Source organism: Drosophila virilis, chromosome 2 (genome assembly GCF_030788295.1).
Source record: "Drosophila virilis strain 15010-1051.87 chromosome 2, Dvir_AGI_RSII-ME, whole genome shotgun sequence".
Taxonomy (NCBI): domain Eukaryota; kingdom Metazoa; phylum Arthropoda; class Insecta; order Diptera; family Drosophilidae; genus Drosophila; species Drosophila virilis.
The window spans coordinates 8,985,984-9,004,198 of NC_091544.1; the positions used below are offsets into that span (position 1 = coordinate 8,985,984).

An 18,215-nucleotide genomic window follows, 5' to 3' on the forward strand; every position below is an offset into this window, starting at 1 on the left:
TATTTTCAAATGCTTTATTTTTCGTTGTAAATAAAATTGTATTGTTGCATTGCTTAAAAGATTTTGCGTATCGGGCTTTATTTGTTAACAGCGTACTAGAAATAACAGCTGTTTATTGGTATTTTGCGCTTTTGCAAAAACGCGTGCGGCGTTATTTATAATTTAAATAAAATTTGTGTATATATGTATAATTAAAATGTCGTGAAAGACGCTCCTTATGCCTACTTGAGTTGCTATTTTGTGCTCCCATTTAGGACTCTCTAGATATTTCCTTATTAACGAGTAGCTGAATAAACATCATGTCAACGGGATTAAAGTGTCGCAACTGCGGATCTAATGAGATCGAGGAGGATAATGCACGCGGCGATCGCGGTAAGTATATTCGATAAAATATTTGCTACCTCTTAATAATCCTTGACGCTGGTTTCAGTCTGCATGAACTGCGGCTCTGTGCTGGAGGATTCGCTCATTGTTTCCGAGGTGCAGTTCGAAGAAATGGGCCACGGCGCCGCCGCCATTGGACAGTTTGTTTCCGCCGAGTCCTCGGGCGGAGCCACAAATTATGGATATGGCAAATTCCAAGTTGGCTCCGGCACAGAGTCTCGCGAGGTAACAATCAAGAAGGCTAAGCGCGACATTACGCTCTTGTGCCAGCAGCTGCAGCTGACGCAGCATTACGCAGACACTGCTCTCAACTTCTTTAAGATGGCGCTGCATCGTCACCTGACGCGAGGCCGCAAGAGCACCCACATCTATGCTGCTTGCGTGTACATGACCTGCCGCACCGAGGGCACGTCACGTAAGTGGGCAGTGCTTGACTGTGGCACAACTATGGCAACTAATGAGTCTTGTTCTTGCAGATCTTCTTATCGACATAAGTGATGTACAGCAGATTTGCTCATACGAGCTTGGACGCACTTACTTGAAGCTGTCACATGCCTTGTGCATTAATATACCATCCGTGGGTGAGTTTCAATTGTGCTTGTTGGCTTAATTTAACATCGGGCGGGTAGCTGTATCCCTTTCAATTAGTAATGCCCCCAAATTAGTATCTCCAAAACACAATCGTATTTACGTTAAGTCACTAAATACTCCCTTCACTCTGACTTCCTAAAAAATGTTCAATGAATATCCATATCGGTCTGAGTTATTAGAATTTAGGAAGTATGGATAGAAATGCGTAAGTGAGAGAAACGAGAAAGTGAGTCACGAACTTGTCTCCTCTAAACTCTCCGGCCAAGAGAAAAATGAGAGAAGCGAGTAAAAGCAGCTGCGAAAAATTCCTTTATTGTATCAAGACCAAAGACGTCAAAGCGTCGTTCCCATAGTCACATGCAAATCTAATGCTGTTTAAATTCGAAAAAATCTAATAATGTATTTTATTGGTTAATAATCATAATACACAATTCAAAGATTTCATATTCAATATAGGATAACATTCGTCTTAAATTATATGTATAAAAACGATCGATTCTATTTGAAAAGCAAAAATCAGTACAATTTCCAAAAGAAATCAAAAACTTGAACAGAAATATCATTGTTGCGTAGAGCAGCCTGGGCAGATTTGATGCAAAATTGGTTGGTTTTATATCATAGGAAAGGCTTTAGTATGGGTTAATATGAATGTTATATGAAAGTTTCGTAATCAAGTATAAAATGAGTGCGTCTGGCTTGAAGAGATGCGTCATATTGTGCAACTAATGCAACTACAAATTCACACTACAAGATATACATAAAGATAATTTTTGCGCATAATATCATTGTCTTTCTTATTTGAGAGTTTGGCAAATCCTAATTAAGTGTGTACATTATTAAATGTTTAACTTGGCTTTCAAATTCGTACGCATACTTCAACATGGCGTAATACTCTTTCAAGTGTATATAGTATATATCAATATTTATTTATATGTTTAGTATATGCTGGCAAAAAATATGTTTGTATGTCGTGTTTTGCATTCAATTTTGTTTAGAATATATTTAGTTATCATTAGCTTGACTGATTGCCCGTTGTTTACTTGCTTATTGAGAATGCCTCTGATTACCTTACATGCTGGCTTTCACAACGTCTCAGGTTTTTGGAACGTATTTAGTATAAGTGTATGTATGCGTGTATATGGTTAACTTCTGCGGGTTTACGCTTTTGAATTTAAAATATTTTGTTTGTATGCATTTACCAACAGACTATATGTTTGTATATATATATATATATATATCTATGTACTACCAAAACTAGAGCGCTCTACATGTGATCGTATAGGTGTGTGTGTGTATATATAATAACTATATGTATATATATATATCATATTGATATATATCATTCTTATATATCATACTAATATCGATATCCTTAAAACTCCAATTTGCTTTGTTGTGTTGCACTGAAAACCCATGAGTTTCGATTTTGTGTATGTTCTTGTTGTTGCGTCTGTGTTGGTCTTTTCTGTTGTTGCTGCTGCTGCGGTTGCTGGCGATAATAGCATGCGCCCTGCCACTCCGCGCAGTATAACTGCGCGCATCAGGTGTTGCTGCCATCGCTGCTGGCGGCTGTGCTGCCAAGAGGCAGCTCCTCGGTAGCATTATTAACATTATTGCTCGAATTGCTTGCGGCTGCCCCATTGCTGCCATTTGTGACATTCGGTGTTGCTCCTATGGGCGTTGCGCATATTGAGCTAGTCGGCGAGTTCAGGGCGGTTACTGTAGTGGGTCCGTAGAAGATTAGTTCGGGGATCTGGCCACCTTGCACACCCGTGCCGTTGGTGCTCTCCGATGAGCATTGGAATTGGAATGTGACATTGCCCATGAGCACTTCGGACATGCCCTCTTGGCCAAAAAAGCTTAGCTCATTGCCATCCAGTATAACTGACGCTGTGTAATAGCACTCTGGTTCGATCTGTATGGGATTTTCGAAGAACACATGGAAAGTGTTGCTTGACCCATCTGAAAAGAACTTTGTATCGTTCTCTGCCAGCGTACGCCCCAATCGCTTCAGTTCAATCTTAACATTGTAGTTGGCCGCTCCCGTCGAAGAACCGTAGAGGCCAAAGCCCACAATGAAAATTCTAAGGGGATGCAAAAGTATTTCAATTGATGATCGTATATATATTTCTGTTTGTTTTACTCACCTGCGATCTACTGAGAACTGTATGGAATCACAGCGGCCTCGGTAGCGCCACTGATTTGACCGATAGGCGCACGATTGGAAGCGATGGCAAACTTGGGTTTTGAGACCTGCACGCGGTCGCGTGGGAAAGCTGAGAGTGGGCTTGATTTTGGCTGTGAAATGCAAGAACATGTCAATTGTCTCCTGGGATGTGAGTATGCCCGTTTGGGCTACACCATTAGCAAACTCCTCCAGGGTCATGGTCGGTATGCGTATCAGATGCAACGCCTGGCCCAGAACTCGGCGCTTGTTTGGCGACGTTTCGTCGATGCTCATCTTCTCACATGCATTGATTGCCCAATTGAGCGCAGCTTCAAATAGATGTATCTCCTTGCAGTTTAGTGTCTCGCGTGACAGTATTGACTCGAAAGTCTTGAGGTCAATGTCCACAAAGTCTTCGGACTTAACCGCCATCTCGGCCTGAGCATCGATCACTTCCCAGCAACGTTGCATCAGTTCGGGCTCCTCGAAAAGACGCGATTGACTGAGAAGTAGGCAGGCGTTTTTTGCCGTCAGTTTTACTTCCAGATAGTTGACGCAGGCTCGCGCCAAATGTGGCACAATATATTTCTTGGCTGCATACAAAGTGGCCAGTATGTGTTCAGGTTCCAGTTTGATTTCATCACAATAAAGATACCTACAGAGATTTTAAGTAATTTTGGAATTGGGCAATTAAATAAATTACTCTTACCTTAGAAGCGTTAAAAAGGCTGTGGGTTCTACATCGGGCACCTTGATTTCCTGCTTGTCCTCTGCTAAGCCGCCGTAGAACATGGCATAGAATACAGAGCTGCCCGTTGCGAGTATATATTTGTGTGCGGGTATAGTCTGAATGGGATCAAAATCTAATTTGTGAATTTGTAAAGGAATACGATTAATTTGGTGTCTCCTATGTGATCCGTCATAGCCTACCAAACTCGCTGCCCACGATGAACTTGACATCGGACAGCAGCTCATTGTTAAACATTGCCGCATTGCGCTCCAGCACGGTTGCCTTGCTGGCCTGCCAGTTTGGATCGGCCGTGTCAATTGCATTGGAGGCGCCTACGGCGGCATAGCTGCTATTGCTGCCAGCTGCGCACACATATGATCCGCTGCCGCTGCTGGGCGTTGACGTTGCGATAGCCGCGTTTGCCGCAGCCGCTGCCGAGGCAATGGCCGCTGCGGCCGCTGAACTGGAGGGTAGGCAAAATGTGGTGGGACTACTGCCACTGTTGCTGCTGTTCAGTGCGCCAGGAGACGCCAAGGGCGACGACGGCGCACTTATGGGCTGTGTTATTTGTATATTATGATCGGCGGCGCTGCCGGAACCCGCACCTGGAGATGTGACTGCGGCACCACGCTGCTGTTGCTGCTGCTGCTGATGATTGTGCGGCGGCGAGTGCAACAGTCCGTTGCCGTTGTTAAGCGTCTCCACTGCAACGTAGAATTGTTCAATATATTGTCTTAGCATAGATTTCCATATTTATATCTAAACCATGCCCAACCGTACTCCGCCAGCTTCTGCAGAATTCGCTGCAGCATTTAGCAACTACTAGCCGCCTCGGCCTCACTTCCGCTACTGCGCCGCCAGTTCCCATCGGTGTCCCCATTCGCCGTGGCTGCAGCAATGGCGGCCCCCTTCTGAAACGCTCCCCCATATCCAACCCAAACGTAATGTGGAACGTCCAAAAATAGCTGCGTCGACGTTGGCGCTGCTGTTGTTGCTAAATCTGCAGCTCGCGACTTTTAGCACGGACCCCAAAGCAGCGTTGTCTGTGTGCGTCTCCTTGATATTAATAATAATGTGCGTTTGTGTTTGTATGTGCGTGAATTGCTAATCGGAGCGGATTATCAAATTTTCACTTTGTTGGTTTTTCAAATGTCAGAATTATGTGTTTTAATTATTTTGAAAACTAGACAAGATCAACAAGTAAATAAAAATAATAATAAACAAAATCCACCCCTTTAACCCTGCCTCCTATTCAATTGTCACACACATACTACAACAGCCGTCGCCTGTTTTGTGAAAAATCGATAACACGGACACACGCACACGCACACACACACACACACACACAGGTACTCGCAGAGACGACGCACCTGCTATATTGTGTATTTGCATGCACTTTTCTTACCATTTATCCAGCCGCCGTTATGCTGGGAGTGTGACATAGATTCTTGATTACGCTTGTTAGTTGTTTTTAGCGAGAATCGATTCAAGGCGTTGTTGTTGCTATTATTATGGCTATTGCTGCTGCTAGCCATGGCTACGCTGTGTTTGTTTGTATTGTTTGCACAGCAGTCAGAGAATGGAAAATTCCGAAAGGTCAGTAACCGACTTTTAGGAAAAAACAACTCTATGTGGGCACTCTGCTTTTAAATTTGAAATGAGTGCATCCAATTTGTTTTCAATTAACTGGCGACATTTATAGCGTCATTTTAAAAATTAAAGAAACCTGCGTATATCGGCCTGAAAGAACTTTCAGTAGTTGCCAGATAGATAACTCGATAGACAGTGGCGGTCGGACGATAGTCGATATACACATAACATCCACACTAGACAATGCATCTGTCTGGTGTGTGATATAGCGGCCAGCTTCTTGGTGGCTTATGGCGCGCGTGTTTTGAGTTTGAATGAGCTGAATTTCAATTTACTTTGGCTTTACGTCAGTTTCGCAAGCGGCTTGGGCCGCAATTCATTGATTATATCATGGTCGCGGCTAATATGTATTTCCGTCATGCCAATTTGAAACGCTGTGTTCGCGCTCGCGCTCCTGCACTTGTGCTGCCCCATAAAAAACGTCAATGCGTACGTGAATTCCAAACATTACCACAGCCTTGTTCAGTAGCTGAGGCAGCATCATGTACATATTAGCCCATGCTTTTAGTTTTTAAACTTGACTCATATTTTGTTTGTTTGTTTGAATACAGCTATTGATTATGGCTGGGCTGCGCATATTTAATATGACCACCAAAAATTTGAACTTGAAATCGATTTGGTTGCTTGTTTGGGCATCGTTGCTGTCATCGCTGAAGGTTTGTTGATTTCTTAGCACACTAAAAACATACACACACACACTGTTCAGATTTTTTTCAAATTGAACACACACGCACACACACAAAACCAGTTTCTGCTTATGTGCAGCCGGCTTAGCCAAGAAAGAAAACAACAAATATGTTGTTGTTGACCTTTGCTTCAACGAATTTTCAATGAGTAGCTTCCTACGAATTTCCCACATGCTCAATACTTACTGTTTCGCTGGCGCTGCTGCTGCTGCTGATCCGTTTGATCTTGCTCGGGCGGCGGCAGTTCCTCGTTTTCCGGAACGCGTGCCGCGTATTCCGGCTCATAGTTGTGCGCATAGGCGCTGCCCCAATGGCCGGCAAAGTCGTCCTCTTCGAGCGTTAACAGGTGATCCAGCACCTGCACGCCCCGTTCGAGGGGACCGTGAAATTTGTTAATTAGCTCGGAGAGACGCAGATTGAGGCCGTAGTTGGCGCCGTTGACGCTTCTTGGCTTCGTTGTATCGATCGCCCAGTAGAATAGATGACGCCCCAGATGACTGCTCAGGGTGTTTGCAAAGGCTTCGATCATCTTTGTAGCATCATCGTTGCGAAATGTGGCATGTTTACGAACGCACGCTCCTCGTTTCCGACTCCCACGGCACTCTGGCACTGCAACTAATCCAAAGGCAAAGCGTCAGGTTATATAATATGATAATACAGTCACTGAACTCGCACACACACACACACTCGCTCTCTCTTTCTATCTGTCTATCTGCTGTTTCTCTAACCCGAAATCTCGGTTTGCGGTCTGTGCGTTGCACTTTCACTTCCACTTCCACTTCCCATTTTCATTTCCACACGCATTTGCCACTTTTGGCTTAGCTACAGGAAATCATTTAAACTGGCTCGGCCTTGGCGTTTTTCGGGTCGCTCTGCTCCCATGTTATCCGATCTCCCCGCATTTGCTTTCATTTTCACTGTCATTTCTCAGCCAGAATGCACACCTGTCGTCGAGATGCCTGTGTGGATGCCTGCGCCGAGCTACGGAAATTATGCAAGCGGCCACTTTTAATTGGCAGCAATGAGAAGTCCGTAACCAAAACAAAACGGCAACACTACAAACACACACACACACTTATAGACACTGGACAACACATTTCGTGGTGTCATGCCGCTGACGATTCGCTCGACATGCTGACTGCCAGCGGGGGATGCGGGAGTGCGTTTAACAATCAACAACTGACGACGCCTCAAAAAAATCTAACAAATAATTAGTTGGCACCCGATGAAAATTTGGCATGCGATTGTTTCCGGGACAGCATTTTGTAGATCTCCTAATTATAACAATACCTCTGCTGATCACTGACTGAATTCGGTAAGCTACGAACAGCTGGTTTGACCAGCCGAGCTTGACCGGAGCTTAGCTTGTATGTAAAAAGTAATATAATTAACTGCAGAGTTGATTCAAATCCGATTGCGATATATAAATATTTATATATAGTATCCTATATACCATTTATATCAAGTCGCAGCCTGAACCAAATACTAGAAATCATATTCTTCAAAAATGATTGGGCTCAAAATAAAATACTTTTGCGGTGTATAACTTGGCTCGTTTTTTGTCTAACCATATTTGGTTCAAGTCGATTTTGGGTGGGCACATTTGAATAAATAACAAATTAAATTGTTTCATTTGAATTTTGAAAATAAATGATATGTTTACAAATCCTAATTTATAAGCCCGAACCGTAAACCAACCCTCCGACAATTTCAATAATCTGGGTATATTTTTTAATATATTAAAAATATATCCATACATATCCCTGCTTTATGTACCTGAGTATATATCTGCTATATACTATATGCTGTATATGCACTCTACGCTGAATGCTGTTAAGTGTTGAAAAAGCTGCGTTTTCAGTGCTGCACAATGCACAATAAAGCGAAAATTTAACAGAAATGATTTAAAGTTAATTTCAAGTATTTAGGGGCCTAAAAAAAGTGAGACGTGCATTTTAGGGTAATTGCTATGTACATTAGTCTGCTTCTAGGTAAGTCACATACCCATGTGTATATATCTGTGATCCATAAGAGTGCATCTGCTATATACAATCTTTGATATATACCTATTTATACGCGTAGTTCCACAAATACTTGCAATTTATGCTAAATGCATTTCTCGACTTGACAACCAAGTCACGTTTAGTGCTCATCACTTGTAGACTTCATTTTCGTTTTGCTATTGTTTTTGTTTTCTGTTTTTTTTGTTTATGCACATTTCGAATTTTGTAGTCAGTTCTTGGTTAATTTGTGTTCCGCTTGGGCTTTTGCAGTTTGGAAACGCATTTCAAATTTGCCGCTTGCATTAACTTTACGCGCCCTTTTCTTAATTTATGTATTTTGTTGGCTTCGTTTTCATTACATTCTTCATTGCCTCTTTAATTGCAAATGTCGACCCACTTTGACCAAGCCGGGTCGGACCACAACCACCGACGAGCGACAGGCGGACCGACAAACAGACAAACAGACGGCTGGACAGACATGAGACGGTGACAGACCCAGACCCTAGAGAGACCCCAAAACAACGCCCGCGTAACACTTTCGATTTTTATTTCCTCATTACACGCGCACAATGCAAAAGTCAAGAAAAGGCAAAAAACCAAAAAATAAAAACAAAATATATTTATACCAAAAAAAAAAAAAAAAATAAAAATAAAACCAAGAAAAAAGTGAAGAGTTGTCTTTTTTTGTTGCCTTTTTGTTGGCCTGGTGGAGCTGCTAAATTGGTCTCCTCTTTTGTTTTCTCATTATACCTTAACTCACTTTACGGGCCACGTTAAAAATATATTTTGTTGCATTTTCATTTGCAGTCCGATTTTGCAATCGCAACGCATTTAGCTGATTAGCGAAATACAGTAGAGAGCAGAGCGATTCGAATTACACGAAAAACAGTTATTGGCCATACGTGAACCAAAAGATTGGCCTCAAATCTAAGCCATCGCAGCTGAGTAGCCATTCGCTCACGTGGCCGTTGATTTGACGATTTCGCGCTTTAATTATGAGCGCTTGTCAGATCGTTTGGCGCATGAACAAAAGGGCATTTGAACTATGTCGTAAGGTTTGTTGGCCTGCCAACTAGTCGATTTTCCTGCTCGATTTTCTATTGGTATCTCCAATTCATTTTCACTCCCTACTTGTTACGTTTTATGAGAACTAGAAAACTAAGGAAACACACAGACAATTGTTGCTGATCTATAAAATATGTACTTTATGGATTCGAAGATATTGAGTTTTGTGTATAACACATTTCATGTGAAAATTGTAGTACCCTATACTAGGGTATCAAAGTAAACATCTTTGATCGTACATCTTTCTTTCCTCTTTAATCTTATGTTTGCATGATTCTGAAAGAAACCTCAAACTTTTTCCCACCTTACCTATTCAAGGAAAGCCCAGCTAGTGACAAATAATATTAGTAGCTTGCCCTTCAGAGCATCTGCTACTCGTCATTATGAACTTAGCTCATCTTTAAGTTGTTGCCGTTTTTTTTTTTTTGTTTTTTAGTATTTTTGAATCTGCTGTGTATCTGTTAGGTGTTGTCAAATTACTTTATGCCTCGTTTCGAGTGCCCTTAGGTGGTTTCGCAATCATTCAGGCAGGCAGCCAAGCAGTCAGGTGTCGGTCGCTTGGGGGTTGTCTGTCAGACTGTCTGTCAGTCAGTCTGGCGGTCGGGTTGTCGGTCGGTTGGGGCCTTGCGGTTTAGACGCTTTGATTTGCAGATAATTTTATAGACATTAGTGTGCAGTTTTTCTACACGTACAACAATCTACTCGTTTTTATTAATATTTCTTTATATGCAATTACATGCATGTACATACATGTATATACATATTTATCGAATTTTTTTTCTATTTTTTTTTTTTTTTTTTTTTTTTGGAAAGTCATGCTGTATTTTGTCTAATGACTTGCCGACTTAACATTTTTTGACTTTTGTTTGGCTTTTCAAGTCTTTCAAAAGTGTTTCACAACGAGCCCAAAAATTCCCCCCACACAATGCGCTTTACTCTTGGGTTCTTTATCATGCTTTAAGTCATGCGCATGATTTCGTTTTTGTCTTCCTGTGACAGTCTCTAAATTTAATATATGATTTCTGATATTTGTTTTTCTACTATTAGTTTGTTGCGAAAACCAGTTTCAAAGTTGTTTTTGTTGTTGCTGTTGTTGTTGTGTCTTTGTTTGCTCAATTTCTTAAGCGCTTCGATATTCTATGGCCGCATTGAATTGTCATCAGGTTTTCTGGGACTGTCCAAAAATGTTTTTTCCTCCTCTTCTATTTTCGTATTATTTAATATTTAAATATTCATGTCTCAAGTCGTGCGCTTCTCCGACCAGAATTTCAATGAACCATTCGCAAAATGAGAATAGGAAGACAGTTTTATTTTTTATTTTTTTACTTTTCTGTGGTCTTAACAACGGGTGGGGCAATTTGTATTTGTTGTTTTTGTTGGTATTGGCAACGAGCGTAAACTAAATGGAATTGTTTGTTTGTCATAGATGAGTATATTCGCTGCCTGATCTTTGCGAGTTCCAAGCGGCTTCTCCGCAATTTCCGTGCCTAAACCAACTATTAACAAAAACACCTTAACAAATTGGTCATAATTAAATACTGTAAATTACAGGTTAGAGTAAATTATTATATGACGAGACAAGCGCAAAGAAAACTTTCAAGGTTCGAAGAAAATTAAGAAAATAAGTAGATAGCACATAATATAAAAAATATATATATATATATTGTCAAATTGAATGTGCACTTTGGCAACATTCCAATGCATAGATTATAATTATAATATTCATATTATAGGATATAATATATGATTAGGGAATTTTGCTGTGTTATTCAATTTCGCATACAAATGTAATAATAATTATTATTGGTAGACTTTTTTTGCAACTATTTCTTTTATTTAGAATATATACTTTATAGTTTGTTATTTCTGTTATTAATTAACTTTGATTGCATGATATTGAGAAAAATAAATATGTAAGTATTGTTGAGACAGCACAAGTAATCACTCATTAGACTCGAAGTGCTTCTCAGAGTGGGGACTCACAATGACCAATCAATGGATTGTCAAAAATATGCCCGATCATTTGGCACACTTTATATTTTAAGGTTTTTTTTTTTTTAGTTAGTCAAGTTGTTTAAGTTATTCAGACAGCTTAACATTCTGATCTACTCGTGCGACTTGTGGCAAAACTTGAACTTTATTTTGTTTGATTTAGCATTAGCTAATTTCTGTATACGCATTGAGTATTCTGTTTAAACAGATTTTTAACACTTTCTTTGTCCAGCTTCGGTGTGAGCTTGGCTTGAATACACTTTTTTCTCTTCTGATCAAATGCTTCTTTGTTTTATTGCTTATTCAAAAATATTGTTTACATTGACGTCATATATTATATGCACATTATTATTAAAAAAAAACAAAACGTGTCAACAGGCAAGACGACCAAAATCGTCGGCCTGCTGAGCGCAGAGAGAAATATAGAGATTTAGTGAGTGAGAGATGGAGAGAAGGCTGCGAGATAATTATTATGAGATATAACCGGCGAAATTATAATTAAACATGCGATTTATTTCAATTTATTTGTTGTGTTTTTTAATTGCAGCGCACTTCACAATGTTGTGAATTTGTTTGTTTTTAGATATATAGTATGTATATCTTGTTTTTTTATGCACACGCACTTTGCCGGCTCTCAACTCAATTGCACATAAATTAAAACGTCAACAGAAGAACGCGCGCTTTGCAATTAATAATATTTATTCAACAATTTCAAGACAAACACACGCACACACTCACACATACATATAACAACAATTGAATATAAAAAAATGTTTAGAGATTTTTTTTTACATGTGATTTTTGCGCATGCGCGTCGTTCGCTTTTGCTGCTGCGGCTACGGCTGCTGCTGCTGCTGCTGCTGCTGCTGTTGCTTTTAGTTGTTCGCGAGTCAACGAACGAATTCGAAATGACACGACGACAGCAGCGATTCAGCTTCTTGACGATCGACGCGCTGCCGCTCAGGTGTGTTTCTCAGGTATTTCGTCTGCGAGCGGGGCTCGTTGCGTTGCCTTGAGAGACGCATGAATTGTGCATTTATCGCATGCGATATTTGTATTTATTTCGTTTGCTGGTAGAGTGTGAATAAAATGTAGCTTACTGTTTCAATTTGGTTATTATGCCCATTCAGGAATAGCGTTAATTTTTCTTTTATAATTCATTTAGTTAGAGCCTTTTGCATGAGGTCTTAAATATGAGCAGAGCCTTACAGCATGGTGTCTCTCCTGAGCTTTTAATGCTTTAAGTGGTCGCTCTAGTCAGTGTTAGATATATGTTTATTGAATAAGGCATAAGGCATGAGATACAAACATACATCACATTTAAGTAAAACCACAAAAATAATATATAAACTGACTTGTATTATGTTCGATTTGTTTTATGTTTATGGGTTTCAGTCTGGCATATTTAATAGGCTTACTTAATAGTTATGATCCGAACTCTTACAAAGAGCCCGGCGTTTGAATTTTATACAATCTTTATAGCCATCTATTTATTTGTAAGCTGCGCTTAATTTGTTGTTAATTGATTGAGACAGAATTCAGATATTGAAGGTTGGCGGGCTTGGTTATTTCTTAATATTTAAGCAAACCACAGCACAATGCTAGTTAATAATTAATCGTGGATAAATTAAATAGCAATTAAGCCGCATAGCCAAGTTAATTGCGTCTAGGAAAGCGCTTGCCCAAATTGCTGGCATTTTGCAAGGGCAACAAAGTGTTCGCTGGGCGCTGCCCGGGGGTTTTTTTTTTTTGAGGGGCGGGGAGGGGGTGTTGTGTAACACGCCCAAAACGATAATTGCTGTCATGACAAACGCAAAAATAAAGTTTAAATAATAATAATTTCGCTAGCTCCTGCAATGAGCGCTGGCGTTGGCGGACAGGGAAACATTAAGAAACCATTAGCAGCAGCAGATACCGTGGCCGCACCGCCCCTCTCTGCCGCACGCCCGCTGCGGACTGCTGTCAGATATGGGGGAGCAGCAACTGCAACAGCTGCTGCTGGATGAGTGGATGCTGCACAGAAGGGTCAATGCAGTCGCAGCAGCGACAACGGCATCATTTTTCAAGTGGAACCACTCGACAGTCGCATGAGCGGGCGGCTTGAACTTAGGCGGGGTTGGACTGCCTTAAATATGCGCATTCATTAGGGTTTAATAAATATTTTTTCGAGCACTCTTGCCGGACCCTGTGAAAACCGCCGCAGCCAAAGGGGTTGTTGTTGTGCTTGTAATTGCCGTCGCCGTTTAACGGCTGCCTCAGTGTGTCAAGTTGTTGCACAAACAGGGCTTAAGGGCCTGCCCAGAAGGCTAATGGGCGCACCACACATATCAACCGTATCGACTGCACCACTGTGCGTATAATTTTGGCATCGCAATATAAATTCGTATCGTTAAATGCAAATTTGTAGCTCAAGATTGACGGTCAACTGGACCCCTTGCGCCCCTGTAGCTTTAGTCACACGCTTGTCAAATATTAGCATCGGCTCGCTTGGCGCAGTTGACTGCAAGGTTGTTTAGTTTAGGTCTATTGTGGACTTAGTATTTTGTATTTGGTATTTGGTGTTTAAGTTTGTGCTCTTCGCACTCTTTTCGCACATAATTTTAATTTTCCAGTGCGTTTTGTGCAAAGTCTATTTGCCATGCGTGTGTGTTGGCGGGTTCTTTGTTGTTGTTGCTGTTGTTGTTGCTATTTGCTTTTGGGCCAGTTACTAATTGCTGCGCGTTGCTGTGTCACCTTTTTGCATTTTGCAGACCAAGTAGAACTAATTACCGGCTTAAGAGGCAAACAGAAATGACCAAAAAGACGTACCCAACACATCTTTCAGGCAACGTGACGTATGCGCAATATTGCTGCGGCTTTCAAATCTATCGCATGCTATTAAAACTCGCTCCTACTCTCTCTCTCTCTCACTTGTGCTCAATCTTTGACTTGATCACAAGCCGCTCTCTCTCTCGCTCTCTCTCTCTCTCTCGGTGTGTCTCTCATTTTTTCTTTCGTGACTACGCTCAATGTCAGCGTCTTGTAAAAGTTGAATGAATTAAAAAAAATATCGTCTTGGCGCTCGGGTTCAAGTTTGTTTTTCGGCTGTCGCATGGCCGGTTATTGGCTATTTTCGATTTCATTGCTTAGAGGCACTTTGAAGGTCGCTGAACGACTTCTTCTGCTGCGGCTGCGGCTTGTTATCAATTTTTTTTGTGACCATGAGGTTCGGCAGCCAAGAAAAAAACTTGTTGTTGTGCACATAATTGACAAGTTCCTTATTGCATCATTTACACGACTTTGCAGATCCCTGTCTGTACATCATGCGCTTCGCGAACCGGCTGCAGTTGGGGCCCAAGACCCATGAGGTGTCCATGACGGCGCTGCGCATTGTACAGCGCATGAAGAAGGACTGTATGCACTCGGGACGTCGACCCACAGGACTCTGCGGAGCAGGTAAGTTTTCAGTAAATGAATTTTTAATTGATTTTTTTTTAATTTGTTGGCTTTTGTAATTTGCAGCACTGTTGATTGCCGCTCGCATGCACGAGTTTAGCCGCACCCTTGCAGATGTCATCGGTGTAGTTAAAATACATGAGTCCACGCTGCGCAAGCGCCTTTCCGAGTTCGCTGAGACACCGTCCGGTGGTCTGACATTGGAGGAGTTCATGACCGTCGACTTGGAGCGTGAACAGGACCCGCCCTCGTTTAAGGCAGCGCGAATTAAGGATCGCGAACTCATACAAAATGTGAGTACATATTGGTCGTAAATATAATTGATTTGATCTAGCCTTAATGTCATAGATGGGCGTGCATGAGCTGACGGAGCTGCAGAAGGAGATCGATGCGCATTTGGAAAAAGATATTGGCAAATACACTGAAAGCGTTTTGCGAAAAGTGACAAAGGGCAAGAAGGAAGAGTCTGCACAGTCAAGCAAACATAATCAGATGTCGGAAACGGAACTTGAAATGCAAGAGTCCAGAGAATTCATTGAGGCATCCAATGCCGAAGCTATTCAAGAGTTTATTGTAAACAACACCGATACGGACTCTAAACCCCAAGCAGTTATGACCAGCGCCGTAATCGAGGGTCTGCGTCCCGACATCGAGGCCATTTGCCGTGTAACCGAAAGTGAGCTGGAGGACGTAGAGCGCGCCAAGCAGCCAATGGAGACTGAGTTATTTGTTGACGACTTGAACGATGAGGAGCTTGATCAGTATGTGCTAACGGAACAGGAGGCCGACACTAAACTAAGCATGTGGAAGAATTTAAACGCAGAGTTTCTGCGCGAGCAAAAGGAGCGAGAGGAACGGCTGGCCAAGGAGCGTGAGGAGGGCAAGCCTGAGAAGAAGAAGCGCAAACCTAGGAAGAAGGTCATCGGGCCATCGTCTACCGCTGGCGAAGCCATCGAGAAGATGCTGCAGGAGAAAAAGATCTCCAGTAAAATCAATTACGACATCCTAAAGACTCTAACAGAAGGCATGGGCTCGTTTTCGGGCGAGGGTGAGACAGCTGAAGATGCTCCTAAGCCGAAGACATTGGAGGAGCTGGAGCAGACTCCCGTCATTGTGGAGGAGGGACCCATCTCAAGCAAAAACAGCCGCGGCAAACCAAACTACGATATGCCAGGACCCAGTCGAAAGCGCGTCAAAGTGGAGGCTGGCCTGCCCGTCATTGAGCCCGAGGAGCAGCTGGAGGCCAAACCAGAGATTGCGCTGGAACCAGGTGAGCTCGAGGCTACAATTTTATTGCTGACATATTCTTAATTTATTGTTTCTGTCTTTTAGATGAGCTGGACGAGGATGCTGAAGCTGAGGATGCCGATGCCGAAGCCGAACCAGAGCCGGAACCAGAGGCCACGCTGCAGGATATGCTAAACCAGGGCGCTGGAGATGACGATGATGAGTTTGGCTATGGCTTTGACGAGGAGGAGGAATACTAAGTTTAGGCATAGCATTTAGCATTAATACATTCTATATGGTCATTTTTATACATAAAACTATATTCAGCAACTACTCATAATATAATTAAATTAAGCCTTAAATTTACAACTTTGCCGAGTGCTCTACTTCTTCTTTATCTTCTTCGTCCGGTTCTTGCTACATGCTGCACTTGTTGCAGTTTCGCCTTCTCTTTTTTGCGCGTTAGCAGCCATTAAATCATCGCTCCCTCTTGCCATGAGGCCTTAGCGCAGCCATTTACATGTTTAAGCCGTGTTGCTGTTGCCTCCAGGCTCAAGTGGAGCAGCGCTGCGGGTTGGGGTAGCTGTTCAGCTTGAGGGGTTAGGTTTTGCTGCTGCTCTTTTGCTAGTTTGCTTCTAATTGTTGGCGCTGCCGTGGCGCGCCTCCAAGTGCTGCAAATAAATATTTCACTCTTAATCATGTTTTGCACTCGCTGTGTTGTGTGCTTGCCTTTGCGCTTGTTGTTGTAGTTGTTGCGCCCCAGGCGGCCAGTCGTCCAGCCGGTCAGAGATGGTGGCAGCCAAGAACTTGACTTGGCTGCTCTGGCTCTGGCTTTGGCTTTGGCTTGCGCTTCATGGCTCGACGGCCTCGTGGACTGTTGAGTGCCAAGTGCCCGGCAATGAGCTGTTGAGTGTTTGGAGCACTTGTCTTTGCGATTTTATAGTTATTATGTTGTAATTAGTGTTAATTTAGTTGCTTGCGCACGGCAGTCGAACTAAGTTAACAATTCGTAGAGTGTTGCATACTCTTAGGCCGCTGCATAATTTTCATTCTGTACTATTGGACTTTGCCACTTCGATCAACTGTTGCCTTTAAAACTGCAGCGCTCTTTAAATTGTTTAAAAAATATATAATAAATTGATGACGCCTTTAAGTTAAGGTTAGCATTGCCATCAATTGTTCTTCTCTTAGTCGAAGCTTTCTACTTTAAAAATCTATTTCTTTTCTTCTAAAATATATCATTAAAATTTTGATGACAAACTTTCCATTAATTCCAAATATTAAAAATTGTATTACTATACGTTTGACTTGTTTAAGTGATTTTCTGATCTTTTTACAACTTGAGTGAGTTTATATTCGCGTATTTTAAGTCAATGTAATAGTAATGGGTGCTGTTGTCGTTCTTATATGTATTTGGGAATCTGGGATTACATATGCGCATGCATTTGGGCTGTTGTTCATATCTAAATCTGGTCGCTTGTTTCCCTAGTTCGGTAATGGGGTTGTGCTGTTGCTCCTGCAGCTGCGCTGATAAACGACTTTGTTTTGCATGCCGTAGAGGTTCAGGTCGTAAATATTAGCAACGGGTAAAGGACTGCCACAAATTTGCGTGCATTTAATGCCTGTCCGCTAATTTGCATAAGCTTCGGGCTTAAAGCAAATGATTAATAAAACGCACACGTCCACTTAGAACTTGGAATGCAGTTAAAGCAGTAGGCGTGGCCGTCGCAGAGGCTGCGGCCAACGTCCAACTTCAAATAATAATGTCAAATGTATGCACATGTAAATCCAGCTAAATGTGACATCCAAATGGCAATTAGAGAGACAACTCTCTCGACTTGCCAGACACTTGGAAAGTTTTGGCTGGGCGTGTGACTTTGCCCAGGCAGTGCGACAAATTTATGCACATTGATGCCAAGGGATAAAGGAGTGTGTGTGTGTGTGTGTGTGTGTGTTACTTAGAGAGTGTGCGATGAATTGTTTTCGCAGTTCGAGTAGAGCCTTTGATGTGCATAATTCAGGCATAATCCGTTCATTAATCATTAAAGCTATAAATTTTTAAAAATTTTATGGCTGCACAATGCTTTTGTATGCCTTTGTCAACTGTCAGCTGTGGTGCTTTAATTAAAAAATTCTTGCTTACGACCAAACTACTACAATATATACAATATATGTAAAAGATAAATATTTTAAATGTCTGCGTTTTATAGTTGTATTTTAATTGAATTTAATTAAAAAACAATCCAAGCAGAAGCCATTTTTATTTTGCTTTACGAAACCAGCCG

At 41.8% G+C, this 18,215-nt stretch overlaps 2 protein-coding genes across 5 annotated transcripts; one reads left to right on the forward strand and one right to left on the reverse strand.

Annotated features, from left to right (window-relative positions):
- The first annotated feature begins 113 nt into the window (after positions 1–113).
- Brf (Brf RNA polymerase III subunit) lies at positions 114–16,299 on the forward strand. Its single transcript, XM_002054359.4, has 7 exons — positions 114–372; positions 431–799; positions 861–965; positions 14,554–14,703; positions 14,770–14,996; positions 15,052–15,973; positions 16,036–16,299. Exons 1-7 carry the CDS (start codon positions 300–302, stop codon positions 16,188–16,190), a joined length of 2,001 nt encoding a protein of 666 aa, XP_002054395.1. The 5' UTR covers positions 114–299; the 3' UTR covers positions 16,191–16,299.
- On the reverse strand, positions 1,356–12,205 carry lute (BTB/POZ domain containing protein 3 lute). Of its 4 annotated transcripts, XM_032439424.2 has the most exons (6): positions 12,061–12,205; positions 6,395–6,823; positions 4,073–4,576; positions 3,852–4,005; positions 3,123–3,797; positions 1,356–3,059 (listed from the first exon to the last, which is right to left on the reverse strand). In XM_032439424.2, the coding sequence occupies exons 2-6, from the start codon at positions 6,735–6,737 to the stop codon at positions 2,516–2,518; spliced, it is 2,220 nt and encodes a 739-aa protein (XP_032295315.1). In that variant the 5' UTR covers positions 6,738–6,823; positions 12,061–12,205; the 3' UTR covers positions 1,356–2,515. The 4 variants fall into 4 exon arrangements, with proteins under 4 accessions (XP_032295315.1, XP_032295317.1, XP_032295316.1 ...); XM_032439426.2 differs by lacking the exons at positions 6,395–6,823; positions 12,061–12,205 and adding an exon at positions 4,653–5,059; XM_032439425.2 differs by lacking the exons at positions 6,395–6,823; positions 12,061–12,205 and adding an exon at positions 4,638–5,058.
- Positions 16,300–18,215: the final 1,916 nt, after the last annotated feature.

Coding starts and splice junctions, on each gene's coding strand:
- Brf (XM_002054359.4), top strand. CDS start 300: ATGTCAACGGGATTAAAGTGTCGCAACTGCGGATCTAATGAGATCGAG. Junction 966..14,553: donor CATTAATATACCATCCGTGG/GTGAGTTTCAAT, acceptor ACGACTTTGCAG/ATCCCTGTCTGTACATCATG. Junction 14,704..14,769: donor CACAGGACTCTGCGGAGCAG/GTAAGTTTTCAG, acceptor TGTAATTTGCAG/CACTGTTGATTGCCGCTCGC.
- lute (XM_032439424.2), bottom strand. CDS start 6,737: ATGATCGAAGCCTTTGCAAACACCCTGAGCAGTCATCTGGGGCGTCAT. Junction 3,798..3,851: donor GCCTTTTTAACGCTTCTAAG/GTAAGAGTAATT, acceptor AAATCTCTGTAG/GTATCTTTATTGTGATGAAA. Junction 3,060..3,122: donor CAGTTCTCAGTAGATCGCAG/GTGAGTAAAACA, acceptor GCATCCCCTTAG/AATTTTCATTGTGGGCTTTG.